At 57.5% G+C, this 15,833-nt stretch overlaps 2 protein-coding genes and 1 long non-coding RNA gene across 5 annotated transcripts; 2 read left to right on the top strand and 1 right to left on the bottom strand.

The window, feature by feature from the left end:
* Positions 1 to 1,496: 1,496 nt before the first annotated feature.
* Positions 1,497 to 3,829, bottom strand: LOC138414405 (uncharacterized). The gene is made up of 3 exons (XR_011246822.1): positions 3,692 to 3,829; positions 3,435 to 3,563; positions 1,497 to 2,987 (listed from the first exon to the last, which is right to left on the bottom strand). It is a non-coding gene; the product is annotated as an uncharacterized lncRNA (long non-coding RNA).
* Positions 2,149 to 3,458, top strand: PPP1R27 (protein phosphatase 1 regulatory subunit 27). Its single transcript, XM_069541761.1, has 3 exons — positions 2,149 to 2,590; positions 2,670 to 2,820; positions 3,102 to 3,458. The coding sequence occupies exons 1-3, from the start codon at positions 2,149 to 2,151 to the stop codon at positions 3,223 to 3,225; spliced, it is 717 nt and encodes a 238-aa protein (XP_069397862.1). The 3' UTR covers positions 3,226 to 3,458.
* On the top strand, positions 3,809 to 11,863 carry MCRIP1 (MAPK regulated corepressor interacting protein 1). Of its 3 annotated transcripts, none has more exons than XM_069541763.1 (5): positions 3,809 to 3,895; positions 9,775 to 9,830; positions 9,914 to 10,032; positions 10,661 to 10,762; positions 10,948 to 11,863. In XM_069541763.1, the coding sequence occupies exons 2-5, from the start codon at positions 9,823 to 9,825 to the stop codon at positions 11,010 to 11,012; spliced, it is 294 nt and encodes a 97-aa protein (XP_069397864.1). In that variant the 5' UTR covers positions 3,809 to 3,895; positions 9,775 to 9,822; the 3' UTR covers positions 11,013 to 11,863. The 3 variants fall into 3 exon arrangements, with proteins under 3 accessions (XP_069397864.1, XP_069397865.1, XP_069397863.1); XM_069541764.1 differs by lacking the exon at positions 3,809 to 3,895 and adding an exon at positions 3,912 to 4,356; XM_069541762.1 differs by lacking the exon at positions 3,809 to 3,895 and having other exon boundaries at positions 8,579 to 9,830.
* The last annotated feature ends 3,970 nt before the right edge of the window (positions 11,864 to 15,833 follow it).

Below are 15,833 nucleotides of genomic sequence, written 5' to 3' on the forward strand. Positions count from 1 at the left end.
CCTGGCTTGCTTTCTACTGGAGGCAGACCTCTGCTAGTTGAGTTTCCTCGGACTTTTCAAAGTGAGCGTTTTCCATTAACTGTTTCGGTTTGCATCAGTTCTCCTGAAAGCAGAATGTTCAAGTTGTGCAAACCAGGTCACTTGACAAGTTCACATGGGCAGAGGCTCAGGGACAAAGCTGTGTAAATACAGGTTTGGTGCTGGTGTGGCTGTGAGAATAGCAGGTTAGACTGCTCACAGCTGGCTTCTGCCAAAAGTTGCTACAGGCTGTGTCCATGGCTTTGAGGACATGTTTCCCAAGTTGTCACCACAATGCCTTTCAGGCATCTGTGCCTTCTCTGATCCAAATATCCAAACAGAAACCCCACAGCCCAGATCCTGAGCTCTCTCAGCTCACCTCTAGGAGGACAGAGTGGAAGGGTCCTTCTTGGGGTCACTAATAGGCCCACCCTGGTTGGGCCTATGGTTTGCCCTGTCTGGCCTGAAGCCTGTCACTGGTGGGAAAAAACAGGCCATTGGTGGCAGCTTCTTCATCCAGAGTTCTTTCATTTGATCCTCTGAGCATGGCAGGCAGACAGAACTTTCCACAACAGCAGAAAAAGCAATCTTCACATCAAAGGAAAGTTCTGTCTCTGTGTACAGCATGGTACTCTGTCTCTGGGCTTCGTGTAAACACGCTGATAGAAATTGTAGCTACTCATAAGTGACGCAAGTGACCAAGAGTTAGGATCGCCCAGCACTACACTCTGAGCCCGAAATGCAGGAGCCCTGGGAACCGCCCCTCCCTTGGGGCCCCGCAGGACCTGGGCCTGGCGGAGTTTCCCAGGGAACATCAGCAGCAGAGGCAGGAGGAGAAACCCCATCAGGGCAGTGCAGTGTTCTGGCCCAGGGCTTTGCACCTTGAGTGTTGATGAATTTGTTGATTTTGTTGGAACGAGATCAACATGGTGGGGCAACGGCTTCTCATAACCAAGTTCCTGCCCCCTACTACAGACTGCTGGCCCATCTCCAGCATCCAGGTCTCTTGCCAGCGTTAGGGGCCAAACTGCGCCCCTCAATATTTATACGCTGAAGTGTTAACTCCAGTACTCCAGCATGTGACCTTATTTGGAAATGGAATCGCTGCAGATGTCACTGGTTAAGATGAGGTCAAACTGGAGTAGGGTGGGCCCTACTCCCTGGACACCAGTAGGCTGGTGTCCTTATTAAAAAGAGAAATTTGGACTTCCCTGGTGGCCCAGTGGTTAAGAAACTGCCTCCCAATGCAGGAGACACAGGTTCAACCCCTGCTCTGGGAAGATTTCACACGCAGAGGGGCAAATAAGCCCTGTGAGCCACAACTATCAAGCCTATGTGTTCTAGAGCTCATGCTCTGCAACAAGAAGCCTCTGCAATGAGAAGCCCGTGGACCACAATGAACAGTAGCCGTCGCTCACCGCAACTAGAGAAAGCCAGCGAGCAGCAACAGAGACCCAGTGAAGCCAAAAATACATAAATAAAACTTAAAAAAAATTTTTTTTTAATAATATTTGGTTGCACCAGGTCTTCGTTGTGGCATGTGGTATCTTCTATTTCCTTGCAGCATGCAGGATCTTTCCTCATGGCATGTGGGATCTAGTTCCCTGACCAGGGATAAACCCAGCCACCTGCATTGGGAGCAGGGAGTCTTAGCCACAGGACCCACCAGGGAAGTTCTGCACTTTGATTCTAATTCGGGAGGTTTCCAAGCAGAAGGGCAGGGCCACTGAAGCCCACGTTTTGGGAAAACTGCCCTGAGAGTGATACAAGCCATGATAGAAAGTGACAAATGACAGGGAGATGGGTTGGGCTGGGCCTTCTGTACAGCTTCTTCTGTGTTCCCTCAGGTTTGGGGAAGCATCCCCTTGCCTTCCCAGTGGGCAGAGGTAGCTGTGCTTATCACATATCATGCCCTTCTCCCCAAGTTCTCGATACGGAGGGAGACCCTGGTCCTCAATGACCTTGGTTATCTGTCTGCCTTGCTTATGGGCCTTGCCCTTCTAGTGCTTCTCCTGCCCTCTGTCAAGCACCTTCGAGGTCCAGTTGTGGGGCAGGGAGCAGTGGCCAGGAAGGATCTGACCCCTTTGGCCAGGCACAGCGACAGGTGGGCTGAAAGATGAACCACTAAACATGATCCTGAGGGCAGAGCTGGAGCGGCTCAGTTTCAGCCCCTCGGGTGCGAGCATGACTGCGCAGCTTTATATAGCTCTGCCGGTCCTATATAAGAAGGTGCCCTGGCCAACAGGAGCACGGAGAGCATTGTGGCAGCAGTGCTGGAGGTCACTGTCAGTCAGAAGAGCCTGCACACAGTCCGGGTCCGTGCACCTTCCTTCCCCGAGCAGGAGGGTCCCCACAGGGGTGGCCCAAACCATTGCTGCCAGGATGCCCAGCAGAACAGCCCGCTATGCCCGCTACAGCCCAAGGCAGCGGCGCCGGAGACTCCTGGCTGATCGCAGTGTGCACTTCCCTAATGACGTCCTGTTCTTGGACCACATCCGCCAAGGCGACCTGGAGCAGGTGGGGCGCTTCATCCGGACTCGGAAAGTCTCCCTGGACACCATCTACCCCTCGGGTGAGTGCCTGCGGGGCCAGTGAGGCTCTGTGGGGTGGCAGGGGAAGGCCTGAGCCTTGACCCCTCCTGTCCTGTCCAGGCCTGGCTGCCCTTCATGAAGCGGTGCTTTCTGGAAACCTCGAGTGCGTGAAGCTGCTAGTCAAATACGGGGCAGACATTCATCAGCGAGACGAGACAGGCTGGACACCCCTGCACATCGCCTGCAGTGACGGATACCCTGATATAGCCAGGTGAGAGGGTGGCCTCAAGGATGTAGTCCCCCCAAAGGTGGCCCTGCTAGTGTAGCTAAAAACCCTAAGGGCTTCTGTAATCTCCTTTCTGCCCTGTTGCCTCCCAAGAGCAAACTGCAAAAGTTAGCGAAACTTCCAAAGGGTCGGTTTCTTTCTCCTCACCTCACCTGGAAAGAGAAAAAACAGGTAGATCTCAGAACCGCAGGCTGCTACCTTCAGGCAGGGGTGAGCATTCTCTGGGCCACGTTTCCTCCTCAACTAGGGCTGCCCTTTGCACCCAGGTACCTCATTTCCCTGGGGGCGGACAGAGAAGCTGCGAACGACGATGGAGATCTGCCTTCAGACCTCATTGACCCGGAATTCAAGGACTTGGTGGAGCTATTCAAAGGGACTAAGATGGACTGAGCCCAGCCCTGCCCTCCCAGGGCGCTAGCTCTGCCTGGAGAAGTCAGGTGCCCATCTCCCCCGGAAGCCAGGAGTGCCCCACCAGCTGGGCTATGGGCCGGCCAGACTGGCCGGGACCCCACACAAGGGCAAAAGCCCTCCCCTCTCCCAACCGCGGCCTGGGTTTTTCTTCGGGTGAAATTTTTTTTTTTTATTGCTATACTTTTTACTTTTTCAATAAACGTGATTCCTAAGCCCGTGGTGATGGCCTGATTACTGGAGATCGTCCTGTCCAGTCCTTCGGCTCCGGTTGCTCTGGTGGTCCGCGGACAACCGCCGTCCACTCTGGTCTGGGGATCCTGCAGTGTCGGAGCAAGGAGCTAGAGTCTCGCGGCTCCCGACCGCCGGTCCCTGCCGTCCATCGATCCCGCTACCCCCAGGCCCTGTCTGTCCCAGAACTCCGACCCCGCTGGCCCAGGAGACTGGCCTCGACATCCCTCGTCCCCGGCTGGCAGGAACTCCAGGAACCCCAGACCCCAGCCTCTCGGCCCCAGCCCCGCGGCCCCGGCCCTCAGTCTCCGCCCCTCCGCGCGCCGGCGGTCACGTGACCTGCGCCAGTGCGCGTGCGCGGCGGCGACGCATCACTTCCGGCCGGGCCCCTGGCAGCGGCGGCGGCGGCCGAGAGGGCGAGGTGAGGCGGTAGCGGCGGGGGCGGGGCGGGCGCGGCCCGGACCCGCCCTGGCGCGGCGGCCGCGAGGGGGGAGGGCCCCGGGCTGGGTCGCGGGGTTCCCGGCCCGCCGCGGCGGAGGCTAGGGAGGGGCGCGGCGAGGCGGGGCGGGCCCGCGGGGCAAGGGGCTCAGAGGGAGTAGCGGGCCGCCGTTCTCCGTCCCTGAAGCTGCCGCCTCCTCGTCGCCCGGGGAGCAGCCCTGACGATGCTTCCTGACTGCGAAGCGCGGCCGGCCGGGTTCCCGCGGTTCGCCCTCCGCCGCCGTCCCGCGTATCCCTCGCTCCTGGTCTCCGAGCCGGGCGAGGCAGTGTCAGGGCACGGAAGGGGATAAAAGACTGCCAGTCCTCGGGGAGCTCACCGGAACCCCGGGGGATGCCGGGGTGGGCGGGGACCGCCATGGGAAGGCCGCGAAGGAAGCAACCCAGGTTTGTGAGAAACTTCAGGTAACGCGGAGGCGCACAAGTCGTATCCCCCACCTGCCTCCTAGGAAGACTTCCCAGAGAAGATGGTCTTGAGCCGGGCCCCCAGGGCCAGGGCGATGATTTTGGGCAGATGGGACATTTTGAGCAAAAGCCTTTGAGGTGTCAGCGGGAGTGTCCAGAGCTTTTAGAAAGCAGTGCGGGTGGGGAGGGAAGGGTCAGGCGCCAAGTCTTGAAGGAGAAGGTTTGATTTGGGGTGAGTGGAAGGGCTGGCGAGATTGCCAAGTGAGGAAGAAGGGGAATGCATACATTGGGGTTTGTTGCTTGGGAGGGAAGCTGCTGCTGTCACCAAGGAAAGAGGGAGAGGGGTGGTGCAGTGCTTAGAGGCTTCGCCTGGGTCTCTTCAAGGGTCGCCAGGCCCATTTGGTATCTAAAACAGCAGTGTCCTGCTGGTACTTGCTTGAGTGGTTGATTGCCTTTTAAAAGTCTCATTGGTAGAAACTGGGCTGTTGAGAGCCCCAAAGACACAGAATATGAAGGGGAAGTGGAGTCTTGAGAAAATTTGAGTACCTATCAAAATTTTTAAAGTAACACAGAGTGCCTGCAATTGCATCATTGATTCTAACTCCGGAATATCCATTGTCACTTTTCCAGACAACAGAATATCATCTCACCTCCTGCCTTTAGACATATGGCTGTGTGTGGGGAAAGAGTTCAAGACTGGCAGTCTGGAGACTGGGCTTTGGGCTCCCTTTCCCGAATTCCTCCTCCCTGGCGGTCTCTGAAGCCCTTTTTTCCCCATGAAAGAGCAAGGTGCTATATAGATCCATCCAGGAAGAGTCCCTCCCTGTCTCTAAGCAGAACCACATTGTGCCAAGGGGTCTGGAACCTGCCAGGGGTACAAGCAAAGGCAGAGGCAGTCTCTGGCGTGCTCAGGGCAGCTCAGCCATCCTAGCCTAGCCCTGATTTCTGTGGCCTGGGAGGCTGAGAGGTTGGGAGTCTCTTGGGGCCCAGACCCCACTCTGCTGAGTGGCAGGTTGCTTCATCCACTAAACCTCCAAAGTGGGGTTTATTGGTGTTCTCCCTGGCTCAGTGCACTGGCTGCGCCACAGCTGGCCCTTGGCTGCTGCCTCTCCACAGTGTCTCATGTTTGTGGGTCTACACCATGCCTGAGGAAACTCTGCGTTCAGTTTGCCCAAGGCTGTCCTGGCTCACACTTCATAATCAAGAGCAGCCCTTTTACGCTCAGAAATGCCCAGTTGCATGATACATTCCTTCTATGATTGCCCTATCCACTGTCTCGTTGGATAAGCAGCCAGAGAGATTTTGTTTGAGGTTGTGGCCTCATGTGGCTGTACTTGGGTCCCTTTGAGCAGGAAGGCCTGGTGAACATTCTTGGGGGTTGTTTTGGCTCAGATGGGGATTCCATAGCCCATAGAGGGAAGAGACCTGCCCAGGGGTGACAGAGCAGTGATGGATGACCCCCAGTCACGGAGTGGTTCTGGACCCTGCTGGGTGCTAAGCATGTAGCCCACTGGCTGCTATGGGCTAGGCTGTTGTGGACAACAGTCAGGGCCTGTGGAGTACACCAGGGGAGTTTGTGTGGTTCTCTGTGACTCTGGCAGCAGCAGAGGTGACTCTGTGGCTCAGACTGGGTTTGGGATGGGCTAGGAGCCCAGTAGCTGGTGACACCCACACCTGGTAAATTAGATCATGGCCAGACTGAGGGCTTGATGGCAGTAGAAGGCCCTGGTAGTGTCCGAGTGGGGAGTGACTTGGGTGGGGGCAGGTTTTGGGAAGATCACACTGGCATCACGTGTACCAGGGATGGAGAAGGGTAGTGCAGGGTACTGTCCCGACATGAATTGGAGAGTGAGCAGTGGATGTTGGATTTGTGGAAATGGGAAGAAGTAACTGAAGAGCACATACACGTAGGTGGAGGCTTGGGGTCTGTGGGCTTAGGGGAACCTCTTTGCATCATCAGATCTGAGACCTCAGTAGTGTGAGCTGGGCCTCACAAGCTCCACCGAGCATGAAAAAACGGTGCTAACCTTTGTGCTGGCAGTTGCCAGATACAACCTGATATCAAAGCAATTAAAAGGGTAAAAAAGTTTTTCAGAGTTGATGGGATGTAGTATATGTAGCGAGGTTTTGAGCTCCAGTCTTCAGGAAATAATTGTCCCTGATAATCATGGTAAACAAAAGTCGGAAAGCAAACAAGAGGAGGGAGATGTTTGCAGAAGTAGATACTCCCTCCCCACTGGCCAGATGGACTGGAAACTCCAACCTCGGGGGACTCTCGTGGCCTACTGGGCCTTGTTAGGTGTCCCTGGCGCTTTTCCAGGCGTGCCATTCTCCCCAGCCTGCTGGTTGCCTGGCTCCTCTGCAGTCACCTCTGTAGAGGCCCTGCTCAGCACTTTGCTCAGACAGTAAATGTGCTCGAGTTTCCCTTTGCTTCACGACACACAACCACTGTCAGCCCAGGCCTCACGCCTCTCTTCACAACCAGTTGTCAGGGATGGGCAGTCTTGGCCGAAGGTCCCACTTCCTCCCCTTGCTCCGCTGAGCCCCTTCTTGCTAGGTCATTGGAGATTTTGTCATGGTGGCTCAGCGGTCACCTCTCTGCCCTGGCCTTCCTTGAGTCCAACTGCCCTCTTAGACATCTCCTCCCTGACCTTGTTTTGTCTCCCTTGTCCACGCCTTTGCGGCTCGGCCCTCTCCACTGGACAGCCGTGTGTCCCCAGGCTTCTGTTTTTAGCATCAGTGGTATGATTCGCCCGCCGTTGCCATGGCTCATACTTACAACTGTCACCTCCCAGGGCGGAAACAGGCCCAGTGTATATGGGCCCCTTTCAGTGGTTCTTCCCTCGGCCCAGACAAGTGCTGTTTCTCTGGTTGCCCCTGTGCACCTCTCGGTAGCCACCAGGCCCTTTCCTTTGGGTACATCCTGGAACTGGAATAGCTGTCACGGGGCATGCATATTTGTTAGATTTTTCCAGGAAATTTCCTTTGGGGTCAGCATGGGGGGCCCAACTCCTTGGAGGAGGTGATGAAGGTGAGTGAGTGCAGCTCACTGTCCCTCTGTCTTCAGGGGAGCAGCAGGCCCTGGCCTCGTGGGAAGCTGCTGGTACACTCAGGTGAAGCCTGGGTGTCCCTGCATCCCGCAGGAAGCAGGGTGTCCATGTGGGCGGGGCGGGGCCAGCCTGAGGTCCTAAGGAGAAAGGCCCCTGGAGGGAGAAGACGGAGGACTCCGGGGTTCCTCATGAGTAGGAACCAGCTGGTAGGATGGTAGGATACAGGCCATTAAAGACAGACCTGGTTGGGTGTGACCACCCCATCGAGAGGAGGCAGACAATAACTCCTTTTTAAAAAGTCCTTTTACTCATTCTTCAAGTCCCAAGGACATGAGAGCCTGCGGGTGTCTTGCCCCTGGCCAAGGTACTTCCTGGCCGCTCTGTCCAGGGCACCAGAAACCTCGTTAACTCAAGTAGCACATCTGTGTGGACAGGTGCCCGATGACAGGTACATAGCTCCATGGCTCGTGGGGCATTCTAGCCTCTGGTCAGGAAGCACAGCCGGTGGGGGCAGCAAGGGTGGGTTCCCACTGTGGAGACCGAATGCTCCAGGGGCCTGGGGGCCAGGCCTTGGGAATGCGGAGACCAAGGGAAGCAGGTGAGGCGCTCAGAGAACCCCAGAGCCATGTGTGCGTGTGTGTGTGCGCAATCAGGGCAATAGGAGCTGGAAGGGGCTGGCCTCTGAGTTAGGCCTGAGACTGAACGGGGGCCCTGGACCAAAGTCAGGCACCCATAAAGGCCAGGCAGCCCTCAGGCTGTGACCAGAGGAGGCCAAGGCCGAGGCTGCCCTGGAAAGAAGCCCTGGAGATGGGCAAAGCTGGGAAGGCAGGTACCCTGCAGAAGTGGCCCCCGAGGTCTGAGAGGACAGACTGCAGGAGGGATGAGGGGGCCTGGGCAGGAGGGGCCAGCCTGGGTTGGGTGGTGGCTGGCTGATCCTCCAGGCACCTCCCTCCTGTTGCTTAACTGAAGCCTCCCACCTCGTTGCACTGCCAACAGCCCCTTGAGACGTGAGTGTTCTTGAGCTCCTTCAGTTTCCCCAGGGCACCCTCAGGCCAGAGAGGGCTTTCCCTCTGTGCTCTGGTGTCTGTGGGACTGGTGCCTGGACAGGAGAATCATAGGCAGTGAGATCCCTCGAGTCCAAGAAGGGAGAAGTCCCTTTGTGAGGAGCAGGGCCCGTCTCCTGGGAGGGCGTAGGCTTCTATGTACCCCCCGGGAAGCTGGCTTTATGCTTTGTCGTTACTACCTCAACTTGTAGGCTGTTTTACCTGTGCAGATTTTTTCCCCAGCTGGGCTGTGCATCATGTGTGATCTCAGTTCCCCTACCAGGGATCGACCTCATGGCTTCTGCAATGGGAACACAGTGTCTTAACCCCTGGACTGCTAGGGAAGTCCCCCTGTGCAGGTGTTTAGATGCCAAAGGAGCCAGAGAGGAAGTATCCACTGGGTCTCATCTTCCAGGCTCTTCAGGAGGGGCTGTGGCTACATGCTCTGAGCATTCTGGGGCCCCCAGACTCCAGGGCTGGGGAGGGGAGGCACTTGTGCTCACAGGCCCTTCCCAGGCTTCCCCCATCCCCAGCACCTGGGGTTGGCCTACTCAGGGGCAAGGCCAGGCCTGGGACTAGCCCTGTGCAACTGGCTTCCTCACCCTGTGGTGTGTGTCCTCAGCCAGAGAGGGGACTTTGTCCAATTGGGCAGTTTTGAGAGTGAGTCTAAAAATAGACCCCCATCCAGGGCTGTCTGGTTCCTGTGCTAAGAGAGCCTGTAAACAGGACACACCCCAGAGTCTCAGTCACTAGGATTGGCCTGATGGCTTCCTCCAGGCTCACAGCCCTCCCTCAGCCCTCCTGTCACATCCTGGGGACCAGGAACCCGGGCAGGCACTTTTCCCATTGGGAAGCATATCCCCATTTTACAGATAGGAAACTGAGGCTCAGTGGAAACAAGCTACTAGGTCCTGTAGGCCGTGAGGGCACTGGACGACTGCAGGCCTTTCCTGCAGCCCCGCGCTCTATCAGGAGTGGTGTTCGGAGACTTGAACTGGGAATATCAACAGGGCTTCCTGACCCTGGGGTAGATGTGTTCCCTGGGCTGTGGTGGTATAAGCGCGGGGTCCACTTGGAGCTCAAGCTGCTGACTCGGGCCTGTTGGTGGCCCCTGGCTGCATTTGGCTAAAGGTACTGTACCCTTAGCCAGCTGGATTGTGGCTCGACTCTATCTTCTGGAAGGCAGGGAGATCACAGTTAAAGGGAAGAGGCAAATGCCCCCACGCCCTTCTCATCCCTGGACCCTTCTGGAGAGGGTGGCAGGGTGGCCTCTATCCCACTCCTGTGTCATGGGGCTTCCCTTCCAGAGGCCGAGGGGATCCGGCAGTGGAGTGCGAGGACCAGACACCCCAGCGATGACCAGGTGGGTCTTAGGTAGTGGAGTGACCTCCAGGTGTGGGGGGGTCCTGCCCTGTAGCCCTTCCTCACGGGCCGGGCTACCCCCAGTTCCCCCGTCTCCAGAGTTGTCTACAACGGCAAGAGGAACAGTAGCCCCCGCTCTCCCCCCAACAGCAGTGAGATCTTCACCCCAGCCCACGAGGAGAATGTGCGCTTCATTTACGAAGGTACACGGGGTGTCCGCAGCCAGCCCCCCTGAGCCCCTCTGCCCCCTGTACTGCTGTGGGGTGTGGAGACCCAGTTCTGGTCATGGGTGTGCATGGTTAGCACTATGGTGTTCCTGAACGGCAACATCCCAGAAGAGGCAATGTGTGGAGTCAGGGGTGTTTGCTTGGGAAGAGGGGTGCTGTGGAAGATGGCGCACCCTGAGGAACCTGGGGTGTCTTGGAGGTGGTATGGTGGAGGTGTGAGCACGTGTGCACAGCATTTGTGCTGGGAGGTGGGGGACGGAGGACGTGGGAAAGATGGGGCGCCCACCTGGAGGAAATGCTGTACCCTAGTGGGTCTCAGAAGCCTCTGTGACTGCAGCTCTGGTCATGGTACCATGAGGCCGAAAGGGGCATGGCTTGGGCAGGGCTCCTCGAGGGAGCAGGGTTTGTTGAGGACAACTTCAGGTTAGGAGCAGGCTGGACTTGGGGGCCAGAAACTGTTGAAGTGGGAGTTTGGGCTCAGGGGACCTGCGGGGCCACTCGGAGGGGAGGGACAGGGCAGGAGCGGGTGCCATCCCCTTGGACACTGACGGGGCCGGATGGCAGGCCCAGGGGTAGGGGCCCTGACCACCCCTGCTTCCTGCAGCCTGGCAGGGTGTGGAGCGGGACCTGCGCAGCCAGATGTCGGGCAGCGAGCGGGGCCTGGTGGAGGAGTACGTGGAGAAGGTCCCTAACCCCAGCCTGAAGAGTAAGTTGGGCTTGCCCTAGGCGGGAGGGGCCAACCAGGGGGCAGGAAGGCCCACCCACCGGCTGCTTCCAAGACAGCCTGGTACAGTGGCCTGGATCCCAGGGCTTTCAGAGGCAAGGGCAGGACAAGGGACAGACCCTGCCTCTCCACCTGCACCTACCACTGACCATTCTGTCCCTCGGCAGCCTTCAAGCCCATCGACCTGAGCGACCTGAAGCGCCGGAACACGCAGGACGCCAAGAAGTCCTAAGGCGCGCCAGTGCCCCTCCCCCGGCCTCCGGGAGATCTGGGTGCAGCCTGCCGCTGGCCACCGCCTCTCCTGTGGGCTCAGCTCCTGGGAGGGGGAGGGGGCCTTGCTCCCAGTGGGCCGAAAATCCCAGGACCAGGACAGGCATGATTGATGGCCAAGGCCTGCCCCTTCTCCCCGAGCCTTTCCTTTCCTCTCGGGGTATCTCAGGTTACCCCTGTCCCTAGGAGGGCCTCGGCCCTGCCAGCCCATGCCCGCCCCCCCCGCCCCCGGGGGCCTGGCTGGACCTTTGGAGCTGCTGGTCCTGCCTGCCCCCAGGGCCTCGACCCTGATTCTTGTCGTCTTCTCCTGCCTCCACCCCTGACCCCTGGCCACTTCCAGGATCGGGAGGGAGATGAGGGCCTCCTTGTTGTCTCCTGTGCTGTGGGACTGGGCTGGTTTTGTCCTGAAGTGGCCAGGAGCCAGGGCAGGGTGGTCCCACCCACACCCAGCGTGGGTCCCTCCTCACCGACCCCTGCTGCGTCTGTGGCCGGGGCACGGGGAGCATCCGACCCCCCACCCCACTGTCCATCCTGGCCCCTTCCTTGTCAGCTTCAGGATGACACCAGCTCTCCGGGCCTGGCACACTGCTGGGTGCCCCCTCCAAGGGTTCTAGGCAGCCAGGTCTGGCCCACCCTTGGGAAGGGGCGTGGGGCTGGCCTGAGCTGACGAGGCTACGCAGTGGGTCCTGCTCTGTGTGGTGAGTTGGGAGGGTCTTCAGGGCCGTTTTTTTTCTTCCTGTGCCCTGCAGATCCAGGTGTCTGACTGGAACCTGAGGACCAGTAAATAAAGGTGGGGTGGCATTGGCTTGGCAACTTGGTCTCTGAGGCCCCTGTCTTGGCTGCCCACACGGGGCTGGAAGCCCAAGGCCCAGAAGTTCCGTCTGATCCCTGGGCTCCACCAGGGGGCTTGGGCTTCTGGAGGGCAGTGGGAGGTGGAGGTGGGGGCCCTGGAGGTAACACATCCCTCAGCAGCACTGGGTCCTTGAGGGGTGGCCTGTCTGCTGTCCAGGGAGGGTGGCTGCTGGACTTGGAGAGCCCCAGTGCACTTGACCTTCAGACCTGGACGTAGCCCTGGCGGACAAGCCAAACCGGAATTTATTTCAGGAACAGCCTTTCCTGTTAGAGTATTCTGGGGCCCCAGCGGCCCCACAGGTGGCTCTGGGAGACGTCTTCTCCTGGAGGGGGTTCCCCAGGGATGAGGGCACAGGAAGGATGGTTCATGTAATAAGCAGCAGCCAGTGGGCGTTGGCTGGTGCCAGGCCCTGAGCCAAGTTCCTGTAACCACACAGGCCTGCTTGCTCCCCAGGGACCTGTGGGGCATCCTGCCAAGGGTTTGAGTGCCTGCTGGGCTGGGTCGCCCGCACAGCCCCCGTGCCTGTGGCTGGAAGGAGGTGGGTGTGGTCTGGCCGGGGTTCAGGGCCCTGTGGCCAGAGGCTGAGTGGGCGCACGGGCATATGTACCTTCCACCCAGCATGTCCAAGACTACTGAGGATGGGGTGATGGTCAGCCAGCAGAGATCCCCCGTTGGGGAAGGGGAGGAGTGGGCCTGAACCCAGCCAAGCCACTGCTGCACGTGTGGCATTGAGCAAGCTGCTGAGTCTCGAAGCCTCAGTTTTCTGAAGTGGAGGTTAGCGCCTTCCTCTGGGTGGCTGCTGAGTATTAGGGCCTGTTGCCACGATAGTCACCTCATGGATGCTCTTGATAGGGCCCTTGGCCCACAAGACTGCGGGGGCCTGGATGTCTGCCCTCCTGCAGCCACGGACCTGGCCTTGCTGTTACTCCGGGACATGTAACACTGCTGTGCTGCCTGTTTCCCATTTAAAGTGGGGATTTGGGCTGTGGCGACTGGAAGGCCTCCCCCTGAAGGGGTGTTCAGGCCCCCTGGCAGCACACTGGAAACATCTAATACGTTGCGTTGGTTAAAAATCGACCCGACCTTGCTCCCAGCCCTCTCTGGGTTGTCATCCGTCCTGTGGGGTTGGAAAGTGGGAATGGTGGCACCCCGGGCCCCCAGCGTCTGGGCCTCCGCTGTCTGTAGCCACCCTCCCCGGCCTTGCCTGCCAGCACTGATGCTTTGCCCCTGTGTGGGTGGGCCCATGGGACAAGCCTCGAGGCCTTTTCATTGCTGCTGTCCCCGCCAACTTAAGGTTTTCTGAGAAAGAGGCCCAGGCCTGGAGTCTTCAGAGGTGGGAATGTGGTTAATGGGCCGTGCCGGGGTTGTGGGGGACCGGTGTTGAACTCCAGGGCAGTGGTGATAGAATCCTCACCAGCACGGTGGGCTGCCTGGTCAACCCTGAGTGGCTGGAGACACCTCCCCTACCATCAGACAGTGAGAGCAGAGGAGATGAGGGAGTGTCCTGGTGGACGGGTTACCCACATCTCCATCACGTTCTACCCTTGGCAGTGCCACACACATCTCTCTCTGCTTTTATGCTGTGCTGGCAACTTGGTCAGGGATGGGGTTATTACCATGAAACCTCAGGGAGGGGGCGATTTTATTGCCCTGATCGTCCATATGAGGGAATGGTGACCTGCTGTAGGAGACTGGCCATATCTGATTTTTAAGCTTGTTTATCAAATCTGAGTTTAGCATGTACTTGCTGAGCCATGTACTGTGAGCATGTTCGTGTGTATTGAGCATAAACAATTCCCCAGTGTCAGGTAATACCCAGTCCATAGTCCCCTACTGTCGACAATAATGTATTCCTCGAGGGTTATAGACTCAGAAAGGCCAAGTGCCTCAGCTGCATCAGCCTGATGGGTCCCTTCAGTCTGTCTTAGTCACAGTACTGCCTCCTACGTTTTCCCTCCGTTTATGATCGAAGACTCCCTGGATACCAGATGTTGGAGTTTCCCAAATTCCGGTTTTGGCTGGTTGCATCATTGTAGTGTTAACAGGTCCTCTGTTCCCTGGGTTTCTGTCAACTGAGGTGAGACAGCCATGATGGGATTCATTGGAGCAGACTTCAGGTGTAAAGGGATTGTTCTGGCTGCTGTTGAGAACAGGCCATAAGACTCAGGGTAGAAGTGGGGAGACCTTTTAGGAGGGCTGCCTCTGGTGAATTGGAGGAGGGGGCAGGTAAGGAGCATAACGTGGGCAGTGGAATTCGAGATGCCATTGGATGTCTTATGTAGAGGTGCCAAGTGGGAAGCTGAGTCTAGTGTGGATCTGGAGGGGCCACAGGTTGGAGATAAAGGTTGGGAGTAATTTTAATGTTGATGAAGAAGGGAGAAGGGTGGGACCTGATACCGGGTCCCTGCGTTCAGGGAAGGGAGGAGGAAGCAGGATAGGGGACTGAGAGCAGTGGAGAGCAAGGTAAGAGAAAGGGCGGCCGGGGAGGGCCCAGGACTAAAGGCTGCTGCAGTGACCAGGAGGAGGCCCAGGCACGCAGAGAGTTTGGCCAGGTGCAGCCCTCAGACCTCTGACTCACCTAGAGGCAACCACTTTCAACTTTTCTGCTGATACTTTTGTATTTCTGTTTTTCAATATCATACATGAACTGTGCTTCTTGGTTCTCCCCTTTGCTTTTTACCCCCAGCCCAACTCATTTGCATGCGTGCTCAGTCATGTCTGACTCTGCAACCCATGGACTGTAGCCCCGTCCTCTGTCCATGGGATTCTCCAGGCAGGAATACTGGAGTGGATTGCCATTTCCTTCTCCAGGGGATCTTCCCGACTCCAGGGATCAAACCCACTTCTCTTACGTTTCTTGCATTGGCAGGAGGATTCTTTACCACTGGCACTACACACATGTTTTTACCATCCACTGTCCTCCCTAGATAGTTTTTTTTTTCTCTCATAACTTTGGTTACATCAGTGTTGAGTATTTAAATTACGATGTCTATGTGTTCAGAGCTGAGCCATGTGGTAAACTGATTTCTGCTCAGCTTTCTGTTCTTGAAGTTATTAATTGCCGCCTTTTTTCATTTGCTTAGTTTTCTGTGTACTAACGCTAAAGACCTGAACTCTCCACCAGGTTATCTAAATCTCTTCTCAGTGTGTTCAGTCACTTTAATCCCCTTGAGGTGTCTCTCCTGTAAACTTGCCCTGCTTAAGGCGGCCTCCCCCAGTGACTCACTCTGCCTGGCGCACTAGTGCCATCCTGGGGGTGCCCATCACTCCCTTAGGTGTGATCTTTATTGTAGTCCTTCTGAGTGCTACACACACAAACACACACACACACATGCTGGGTAGTTCCCATGCTTTTTTGGGGGGGAAGGGCGTGAGATGAAGGGCTCGGGTGGAGGTGGGAAAGAAAGCAGAAATGGCTAAGGGGCAGAGAGCCTGGAATGTTCATCTTCCTGAATGCAGGGTGATGCTGTGTGGGTGCTGGGCCCTGCTTTGGAAAGTGGGTTCCCCCACTGGTAGCCCCTCTACCCCATCTGCAGGGCAGCCTGGTCAGAATCGATGTTTATTGGCTGGATGAGTCCAGCCCCTGCCCGGCCTCCACCCCGTCTCCACCCTTGACTTCACCAGCCTGTTCCAGTTCCCTTGGGGACAGGGACAAGGTGAAGGAGGACAAGGGCAGAGGGAGTCAGGATGGGGAGGGCTGTCAGGAGGCCCCTGGGTGAGTGGCACACCCGTAGGGCAGTCACCAGCCCTGAGCTCAGCTGGCGTGAAGGAGAACTTGTGCCCTCCCTGTGCTAGCTTGTGCCCACAAGGCTTCTGGGCATGGAGGACGGGTAGGGGCGCACCCGTGGACAGGGGCTCAGAGGCATGCTAGAGGCTGGGGAGCCTGGGACAAGCAGTAGTTGAAGCCTCAAGGTCAGGGGTCTCAGGTCC

This window comes from Ovis canadensis, chromosome 11 (assembly GCF_042477335.2).
Source record: "Ovis canadensis isolate MfBH-ARS-UI-01 breed Bighorn chromosome 11, ARS-UI_OviCan_v2, whole genome shotgun sequence".
In the NCBI taxonomy this organism is placed as follows: domain Eukaryota; kingdom Metazoa; phylum Chordata; class Mammalia; order Artiodactyla; family Bovidae; genus Ovis; species Ovis canadensis.